At 40.9% G+C, this 10,576-nt stretch overlaps 1 protein-coding gene across 2 annotated transcripts; it reads right to left on the reverse strand.

The window, feature by feature from the left end:
- Window positions 1-1,618: 1,618 nt before the first annotated feature.
- Window positions 1,619-10,576, reverse strand: tyw3 (tRNA-yW synthesizing protein 3 homolog (S. cerevisiae)). Of its 2 annotated transcripts, XM_030752937.1 has the most exons (6): window positions 10,264-10,576; window positions 5,465-5,545; window positions 5,264-5,362; window positions 3,688-3,759; window positions 2,374-2,507; window positions 1,619-2,285 (listed from the first exon to the last, which is right to left on the reverse strand). In XM_030752937.1, exons 1-6 carry the CDS (start codon window positions 10,429-10,431, stop codon window positions 2,015-2,017), a joined length of 825 nt encoding a protein of 274 aa, XP_030608797.1. In that variant the 5' UTR covers window positions 10,432-10,576; the 3' UTR covers window positions 1,619-2,014. The 2 variants fall into 2 exon arrangements, with proteins under 2 accessions (XP_030608797.1, XP_030608798.1); XM_030752938.1 differs by lacking the exon at window positions 3,688-3,759.

Raw genomic sequence — 10,576 nt, forward strand, 5'->3', positions numbered from 1 at the left:
CACTTTACCGGGGATTTAATGTCAGTGTCAGGTATGAGACTGCTGGGAATTTTTATCACTTTGATATTAGTATTTTACTGCTACTATTTTATATCATTTATTAGTACCTATATTAGTCACACACACTGGATTAATGAACACTGTATGCTTTAGATTAGAATAAAAGTGTGGCCTGTTCTATTCACTCTCTCAGCTGTGCTGGGCCTCACTCTTAGCTCCACTCATCTATATTTAGAAGTTTCACTTTTAACATAACACTGTGTCACCTTTATAATAAAGTTTAAGTTGCTTAGGACAGTGAGTCCTGAAATTTGGGTTTGAAGACCCACCTGTTTGTTTAATATGAATAAAGCGTGGGAATAAATTTTGTACACTTAGATAAAACTGGCCTAATGAGTTTTTTATAATGGGAGTTCTAACAGCTGTCAGTGGGAGTATTTTTGGGGAGGTAGGTTCAGCTGGGAGAAGTCTTTTATATTAACAGCTGTTAGAACCTGTGCAAAGGGGAGTGTAACTAGTGGAGCCCAAAGGCGATTGGTCTGTTTCAGGTTTTAGGGGACGACACTTTATGTAAATTAGGAGGGGTCAAAGGCAAGTGGGCAGTTACCATCTTTAAAGATATAAAATAAGGTGCTTGTTCTTTGTCTCACAATTAGAGTTACTTCTTCTCTTCCTGTTTCATCTTTCTCTGTCTCGGTGTATTTTCAGATGTCCTTCAGCTTCTCTGGCTGCTGTGTCTGTGTTGAACCGTCCTGATAACACACAGTTTGTGCTGAAATGGATGATGACAGTCAAAACTTGAATACTGAGCCATATGTGACAGTTTACAGTATACACTGACTTTCAAATATCCCCATTACTGATGGTAATTACACTCTCAGAAACGTAGCCTGTCATTTTTCTTTTAAAGATTTGTTTTTGGGCTTTTCCCTTTATTCATCAGTTCAACAGTGTAGACAGGAAAGCAGGAGAGAGAGCATCCACGTTTCTATATTTAGAGTGCTGGCCCTTATATGTGAAGCATGTGGATTGAAGACACAGGTGGGGTGGTCCTGTTTGCTGTAATTTCTTACAAACTACCTCCACTGCTTATTCTGTCTGTCACCACAGACAGAATAAGACTGCACTATTTTCATCAGGCTCAATCATCACTGTTCCTTCATTTAGCACGACACTTTAAAACTTGGATGCAATGAGGCTTAATATATTACAGAAATCAATAATAATAATAATAATAATAATAATAATAAATATAACCCCAAAATCCAACTGGGAAAAAGCTTCTGGCAGCTGATGCAGCACGTGAGCTCTCTGTCATGTTTGTTTCAGAGCCGTTAATGAATATGAATCCTGTGAGCAGAGAACAAAGCTATTTACACACAGTGTAGGCCTGCTGATGTGGTAGCTGCAGCACAACGGTGCCAGTTACTTACCTTTGATGCAGTGGAAACCTAATCAAAGGAAATGTAGTTACTAAGAAGCTGCATCTGAAAATGTTTTGCTGGTAGCAAATTCAAAATAGTTTTCAGTAAATAAAAATTCTCAGCTTTAATATTTTATGTTTCAAGACTGTTTCAAAGCACCTTGAGACACTACTGTATTTACTGTAATGGTTAAATCTGGGTTCACCCTCCACTCCTCTGTAACTCATGTCAATCCCACTGAGCGTCACAAGGTACAAAATAGTTTATTTTCTAAGCACTGCTGCCCTCCAGTGGTTACATCATGTAAATACACCTCCTATGGCTGCACTGTAATACAATACTGTCACATAGAGGCTCCACCTTATACACAAATGAGATGCCAGAAACCAAAAGGTAAGACAACTGATTGCCTTCATGTTTTTTTTTTTTTTTAATGTTTTGCTCCACAGGCTTTAATGCCATGGTTACTATGGTGACCTTTGTGATAAAGGCCCCTCCTCTTCCTGTAAAAATAACAATCCTCTAAAACATCTCAAAGCAGAGAAACTCTCTAATCATGGATCCAGTCTATGATAAACCGAGTCACCGGTTCACGTGAACAGATCCAAACAGTCGTCCAGGTCTGGCACGCTGCTGTCGCCATCACCATGGGAACAGTCTGGCTGATGTCGTTCCCTCTTCCGCCTCCGTTTATACACACTTGTTTTCTTTCTCTCCTCCTTTTCTTTCTCCTCCTCCGTCTCCTTTTCTGTCTTTTCTGCATGAGGAGGATCTTGTAGTTGCTGTAAGCTAAGAGGATCTTTGATTTGGAGTCTTTGGCATTTCTCTGTTAACAGGGCCGACTGCAGGTTCTGGTAGAACCTGCGGTCAGAGAGAGAGAAGCAAGAGTTTGAGATGAGACGTCCCGTAAGCGTAGGAGCACGGCGAGCTTTACAGCCAGCACACTGACCTGTGTATCCGTCTGCGGTTCTCCTCCATCTTCTGATTGGCCACCTGTGTTAAAAAGGCGATGTATTCCTGCTGAACGAGGAGCTTTCCATCATGGCTCAGAGGAACCTCCAGGCCGTGGGTGCTACGGACTGCCTACAGGGACAAAATGCAGTGAAGACATTTTTATTGCTCTGTTAAAGCTTATGGAAGAAATACATCCAGCAGGGGTCTAATTATACTGAATTATTGCAAATGTTTTATAAGAAATAAAATATGGGCAGCTGTGGCTCAGGAGGTAGACTGGGTTGTCCATCAGTTGGAGGTCAGTGGTTTGATCCCCAGCTATTCCAGTCTGCATGTCAAAGTATCCTTGAGCAAGACACTTTTCAATTCAATTCTAGGTATATAGCACCAAATCGCAACAAACAGTCGCCTCAAGGTGCTCTGATTTGTTCCCAAAGCATCCATTGGAGTGTGAATATTAGACAAGGTACTGAGGTCAAAAAAAAAAACTGGGTGAACGAGGCTTGTAGTAAAAAGTGCTTTGATTACCACTCAGCATAATATATAAAAACTGCACTGTTTTGTTTGAACCAAAGAAACAAACTGTGAAAGACTAACGCTCCTCAGTGTAAAATTAATATTCTATAATGTCTCTTACTGAAATGAGTGATTTCACTTATGGAAATATTTTAAATATTCAGAGAATCTGGAGTATCCAGTTCAAAATCCAGGATTTATGATCGCATGAGGCTGAACTACAAAACTACCAAAGTCAGTCTCCTCAGTGTTTGATGTGCTGTTCTTGTTTTGTTTTTTTCTCAATAAATTACAGCATTTAAATCATTTTCAGACTTTTGAGTCCTACTCGTCTTTACATGTTATAGAGATCCTAACTTTGCAGCTAAATTTGACAGACAAGCACACTGTCTGTGAACGTGGTAACGTGTGAGAGTGCTCAGAGAAAAAATGATAAAAGGCTTATGTTTTAAAAGTAGGTTAAACAACACTGAACTGAAATGTGATTAAACACATTAAACACATTTTCATCAAAAAATAAAACAAAAATAAAACAAACTACGAGAAATTAATTCAAATGAAAGTGTCATGATGAGCAGTGCTCCTCAGAATCAGGGCGTCTTGCACTGAATGTATCTAGAAACAATTTCCTCAGTGAAAATGATAATTACCTGCTTCATGCATAAAAAAACAAATTCAGCTCTTAGTTTGATGACTCAATTAGGACTGAGAGTTTGAGCTAATGTAAAAATGACTAGTAGCCGTATCAGTGGAACTAGCAGCCAAAAGAATTCAAATTCTTCTTAAAGCATACCATGATGATTTTTCCTGTTTTTCCCACAGTAACGCCGGAGTTCCTGAAGCCGGAGTTGATGGATACAAAGTGCTGCAGGTGAGAGGAAACATAAATGAACGAGACATTAACCTAAAACAATCTTCAGTCTGGTGTTAGATGCAATGCTATTGCAGCATGTTGACAACGGTGACAATAAGGCATCAGCTGGCTGTTTTACACAACAGCTGATCCAGGATCTGTGGGTGAAATTAGAGTTGACTGGACTCGCGCCACATTCAGCAGTGACTTGCAACACACAGTTTTTTTAGAGCTTCGTGGTGGAGTTGCTTCAGTAGATTCAGGCTCCTTAACTAATGCCACAGGATCCTGCGATCAGGGCTGGGTACACGGACCAAAGATGATACATGAGGGCTGAACGGCTTTAAGTGAGCAACATTTTCACTTGCAAGTCAAATGTCAGAAAGTGTAAAAAAACAAAACATTCTTAAGTCACATTTCAAAAAAGGTAAAATTTCAACTTAATGATTTCATCGCTGCATAAATTGTTTTCACTGGAGGGAAGTTTAGCTCATTTTCTGTTTCACCTACAACAGATGGCAGCAGGAGCAACGACCTGCTCACAAACTAAAGATACAAACTGCAGCAACATGGATTTTAGCTAAGAAATCAATATCAGTTCAAGTGTACACTATATTTAGAACTTTTTCACAGCTTCACACACCTTTGCTGACAGGAAGTGTACCACTCTCACCAAAGCCAGCAGACTTTATTGAGGGAAACAGTAACACTGTTGCTGCCTACATCACTGTTTGTGTGTGTGTGTGTGTGTGAACTTGTTGGTATTGTCAGCTATGTGAGAAAGGACGACTGTAAAATCACAGCCACATTCTTTACTTTTCATAAATGTGGAAACTGGGAGCCACAGTATTACCCCCCCCCACACACACACACACACACACACTTTACTTGTGCATGACACCAGGCATGTGAACTGCCACCCAAACATATGTTTGATGGTTTACTTTAACACTGTATTCATTTATTTTATCAGCAAGAAGAGATGCTTATCACAACTGATTTAATAGTGGACAAGCCTGACACTTATTTTGAAAGTTTCTACTCTTACTGTCTCACTTCCTATTATTTATTTGTCACAAAATAACTGGCAAGTCAAATTTTCAGTGGAGAAACTTATAAATGGCAGAAGCCTCTTTTACACACACGAAGGCATGAACGTGTATAACACCGGTGTAGTGAGCAAGGAGAGACAATGGCAAAGATTTAGGGAAGAAACTGGTGATGTAACACAACATCAAACTAAGCAGTCTGTTCTTCATGTCATTATGACTTCTGTCAGCGTTGTGCTTTTCTAAACATCTATAGCAGGGGTGCTATAGATGCGGAAGTAGGGGGCGGGGCCTGAGCAGCCCACGGGCCGAGTTTGGGCACCCCTGATCTATAGTAACTAACATATCTGCACAGTCAGTGTTAGAGACATGACAAGCCTAAAAGACACATACAGCAGCCTTTGAAAGAAAACTGGACATAAATTGTGCAGAATGCACAAAATGGTCATTTTTCCACACATGCTCACCATCAGCTGTGCGTCTTCCAGCCTCCTACACTGAAGGTGGAGCACAAAGGGCTCAAACTTCAACACAGCATCACCGCAGCACCCTGCTAAGGCAGACATCTAAATATAAACACACACACACGCGCGCGCGCGTGTCATAAAGCAGTACATTCAGTCACACGGTTATTAAGTATAAAAACATCATGAGTCAATGTGTCTCACCAGGTCATCTGAGGTGCATTTCTGATGTGAGACAAACAACCAGACACAGTTCTGTTTCTGGACGTCGCTGCTCTCTGGAGCCTGCAGAGAGGAAGAACTGGAGTTTATTGCTTCAGTACAGTTTTACATGGCTGTTTGTTTGTTTATTTGTTTGTTTGTACAGTCTGGGTGTGATATGGTGAGGGGATGTGGGGGATTTCCCCCCTCTGATCTAAATGTACCTGGCTCTGCTAAATAATGTTTCATCCCTGGTGGGGTTGCTATTTTATTATGATCAGATTCAGAGCATCAGGAATCTCAAAAAAAAAAAAATTTCTAGAAATACTGACACCAGAATTCCCTACAAAGGCAGGTTCTTCTTTCTACTTGGTGACTTGCAGCTATGCACCGGGGCTGCTGTCTGCTACATCCTGCTGTGAATGGGCATCTCTGAAGAAATTACACGCGCCATTTGCTGGCTTTGCAACTTATGAAGCAGCTGCTGAGATGAGCTGATAGAGGAGCAGACACACAGAGATCAACCCTAACCTGAGCATCATTCACAAGTTTAGAGCACAGTCATTTTCACACATGTATCAACTCAGTTCCAGGGTTCGTACACCTTTTCCAGGATCAAATTCAAGCACCTTTTAAGCACTTCCAAGGTCATTTTTCATGATTTTCCAGCACATTAAGGGGTCATTCACAATTATCGACATTTTCCAAAGTTTACTCTTTTTCAGACCCCCTCCCCAAAAGTGTACAAAGAAAATGTTGATATTTTTTCATGACATTTAATTTCTCCTGGTTTGGTGGTATTTTAATGTAATAGGAAGTATTAAAAACACATCCCGGTGTTGAAAAATTCTGGATATCTTGGTAGTAAATATACTCTTGCCTATCCATTAAAACATTGTATTGCACTGCATGTACGCAAAATGTACATGGTTTAGGGGAAAGATCCAAAAAGCTCTCTCAGAGATTTCAGCTGTCAGTTTCCACTGTGAGGAACATAGTGAGGAAATGGAAGACCACAGGCACAGTTCTAGTTAAGGCCTGAAGTGGCAGGCCAAGAAAACTCTCAGATAGGCAGAGGAGAAGGATGGTGAGAACAGTCATAGTCAACCCACAGAGCAGCTCCAAAGACCTCCAACATCATGTTGCTGCAGATGGTGTCACTGTGCATCATTCAACTATTGAGCGCACTTTGCACAAGGAGAGGCTGTATGGGACAGTAATGCAGAAGAAGCCTTTTCTGCACACACGCCACAAACAGAGTCGCTAAAGCACATTTGGACAAGCCAGCTTCATTTTGGAATAAGGTGCTGTGGACTCATGAAACTAAACTGCGTTATTTGGACATAACAAGGGGCGGTATGCATGGTGGGAAAAGAACACAGCACTCCAAGACAAACACTTGGTGCCCACAGTAACATTTGGTGGTGGTTCCATCATGCTGTGGGGCTGTGGGGCCAGTGCAGGTACTGGGAATCTTGTTAAAGTTGAGGGTCACATGGATCCCAGTCAATATCAGCAGATTCTTGAGAACAATGTTCAAGACTCAGTGACAAAGTTGAAGTTGTGCCGGGGCTGGATACTTCAACAAGACAACAACCCTAAACACTGCTCAGAATCTACTGAGGCGTTCATGCAGAGGAACAAGTACAACGTTCTGGAACGGCCATCTCAGTCCCAGACCTGAATATTATTGAAAATCTGTGGTGGGATTTAAAGCGGGCTGTCCGTGCTCAGAAACCATCAAACCTGACTGAACTGGAGATGTTTTGTAAAGAAGAACGGTCCAAAATACCTTCAACCAGAATCCAGACTCTCATTGGAAGCTATAGGAAGAGTTTAGAGGCTGTTATTTCTGCAAAAGGAGGATCTACTAAATATTGATGAAATTTTCTGTTGGGGTGCCCAAAATTATGCACCTGCCTAATTTTGTTTAAATAATTATTGAAGACTTTCTGTAAATCTTGTAAACTTTATTTCACTTCTCAAATATCCCTGTGTTCATCTGCTTTATGATATATTTAACTGAAACTGCTGATCTGAACAACCAATGATTTATAAAGGAAAATCATGACAATTATCAGGGGTGGCCAAACATCTGCATACCACTGTATCATCTGAATAGCGGGTCTTGTGCCAAAAAATGATTTCCAGTATTTTCCAAAAAAATGATTGCTGGTATTTATATAGTTGTAAATTACTTGCTGACGTATGGTCTGTCAAGCATATCTCGAATATTATCTCTCATGAATGATGTCAACTCATTTTGAGTCATAAATAACACTCCTGTCACATGGTAGAAGCTGCAATTTTTGGCAACACCGGCAGATAGTGTTGCCAACTTAGTGACTTTGTCACTTGGACTTTTCAGACCCCCCTAGTGACTTTTTTTTTTGTCCAAAAAGTGACCAGCATCAAATTTAGTGACTTTTCCCGGTGTCATCGGGGACTTTTGAAGAGTTTTAGAGATATGCCGTGTTGTTCCAAAAAAATGATTTCCAGTATTTCCCCCCCAAAAATTATTGGTTGTATTTAAATGGCTGTAGATTAATTTTTGGCCTAACATCTGTGAAACATCTGTGTCAAACACATCTCTCGTGAATGATATTATGTCATTCTGAGCGAGAAACAACACTCCTGTCACAGGTAGAAGCTGCAATCACTTCTTGGCAAAGTGCCTTTCATATATTCTTTATTAATGAAGGTAAAAATTATCATTGACATTAAAAATGTCTTTTTTCCTGAGAGATCTGCCAAGAGGGCTGCAGAAATTGCAACAAATGTAACATTATAGTTCTATAAAGGGTAGCCAAAAACGACTGGACTGATTATAATGCTGATACAGTAATGCAGTCATAAATATATTTGCAAAACAAGTCATTTCTTCATTTTATATATAAGCCCTTCATAAATCCTGTGCGCCACAGTCTATTTACCGATATAAGAAAGATAATACAGTAAAAAAATAAAATCGGAAATCACTTTTTGGCACAACACCGGAAACATGAAAATTCCGTTGTCGCCGTGTTTTGTGTACATACAGCAATACTGCGGCCCTTCCTACGCTGTGGCATCGCCCGGACCTCTCTTCGGCACCGAGGGGGACACCTAACCCCACCCCCGGTCCTCGATTCGTCCTTTGGCGAGTTTTAAGACAGCCAACAGCGAGTTTTCTTACACAAAACTTGGCAGCAGTGCCAGCCGCCAATCACCAGATTGCGTACAAATACAAGCATAGATGACAACACGCCAGGAACATATAGAATTAATGTACATACCTTCTGAATAAAATCCATCATGGTTTTCTGCGGTTTACTGCGTACGGCTTACATTTTTGATTCAGCTTTTTGGAACAATACTTCCACTTCCTTGTTGAATTTATCTTCGGCGGTTTTGGCTGCTTTCCACACCTGCTGTGCCGCACTCACAGCTTATTCCTGTCTAATATCGTTATTGAGTCTTTCTGTGAATCGATGATGGCCTATTTTAGAAAATTCAATGAAGCCTTTGAATTGATCCGCCAGATCGGAGGCCATATCTCTGCAGACCACAGAACGGCGCAGTGGTGTACAAGTGAACGAGAGCGCCTCCGTGGATGCGCTGAGTTCTACGCTGTTGAATTTACTCGCGAGGAATGACATTATTTGCGGGGATTATGTTTGTAACTTTTGACTTAAAAGTATTCCATATTCGTCTGATCCATAATTGGAGTTTGCAGTTTTCCAGTGAACACTCATTAAAACGGCCACTCTCTGTCTTCGGGGGAGGGGCGTGGTCACAAACAGACTGACAGATCACATGCAGACGGGCAGGCCAGACCCACGCGGAGAAATTTTCATTTTAGACTTTATGACTCATTTTATTTCTACGTTTCATAAGCGAACTGTTCAACCAGATAGTTATATTTTTATTTACAAAAAAAAGCGGTTACAATTTCAAGCACTTTCAAGCACTATATCCAAAATTCAAGCACTTTTCAAACCTTGAAAGGACAATATTAAAATTCAAGCATTTTCAAGGATTTCCAGCACCCGTACGAACCCTGCAGTTCCCTCCTCGCCTGTACCGAGATTACAGATGTGAGTAAAAGAGGGCAGATCACGCAGAAAAACATCCATCATCAAAGCAGACTGTTTTCTAACTTTGTTGTGTAGGAATCTACTATATAGCACTATTTAAGTTACTGAATTCTGTTTAACCCTATCACACAGGCCTGGACTTTTTTTTTTCATTTTGGCTGTAAAAGAGCCAGAAATCATACTGTGAGTGATTATTTTTGCCCCTTTTCTCAGAATAACCTCAGCTTTCAATATCTAGCAGTTATTTTATATTACTGTCAGTTAATATAACAACAGTTTAAAGTGAAAGACAAAAACAACAAACAGTCTTTGATGTTTCAGGATTTTAAGCTGGCAGTATTTCGTGGAAGCAGGGATTTATTCTCATTTAGTTTCATTAAAAAACAGGTTACAATATTCTTGTAAAAGCTGTCGTTATATGTTGAAGTTATTCCATAATTATTACATTGCCCGCAGTAATAAATACTATAACACAGAGGTCCCCAACCTTTTTTGAGCCACGGACCGGGACCGGTCCGGGGACGGGGTTTGGGGACCTCTGTTATAACAGACATTAATATTTTTCGTGGGCGGGGGGCCCAAACCTGTCACCCTGCCTACAGTACAATAAAATATTCATTCTCCTTCAGTTGTTTGTCACACTGAGCACAGACACCTTCCACTCAGTCAGAACTTCCTGTCAGGACGGACAGTAAAGAAAAAGCGGCGTCATGAAGCCTGACTCACCCCGTCGATCAGGATGATTCTCCCGGAGCAGGAGCTGGTGGTGAAGTACTCCTCACAGCTGTTCAGCAGAGACACGACGTGCTCGATGCCCTCATCCACGCTGCCCTTCTTACTCAGGTCCAGTTTGTTCAGGCACTGCTTCTTCCACTGAATGAAGCTTTTCTCCATAGCTCCTTTCTCCCAGCTTTGTCCGTCACATGAGCTCAGAGCCACAGCGACGAAACGCTTTAATACTTTTCTACTTCATCAGTGTTAGCTGTTAGCTTCGTGGAGGGGAGGTCTTCTTCTTCTTCTTCTTCTTCTTCTTCTGCTG

Source organism: Archocentrus centrarchus, chromosome 17 (genome assembly GCF_007364275.1).
Source record: "Archocentrus centrarchus isolate MPI-CPG fArcCen1 chromosome 17, fArcCen1, whole genome shotgun sequence".
NCBI lineage: Eukaryota > Metazoa > Chordata > Actinopteri > Cichliformes > Cichlidae > Archocentrus > Archocentrus centrarchus.

What these genes read in the sequence shown, in the direction of transcription:
- tyw3 (XM_030752937.1), bottom strand. Translation starts at nt 10,431, where the DNA reads ATGGAGAAAAGCTTCATTCAGTGGAAGAAGCAGTGCCTGAACAAACTG. An exon ending in GAATCATCCTGATCGACGGG is followed by an intron (nt 5,546 to 10,263) that starts GTGAGTCAGGCT and finishes TCCTCTCTGCAG; the next exon opens with GCTCCAGAGAGCAGCGACGT. An exon ending in AATGCACCTCAGATGACCTG is followed by an intron (nt 5,363 to 5,464) that starts GTGAGACACATT and finishes GTTTATATTTAG; the next exon opens with ATGTCTGCCTTAGCAGGGTG.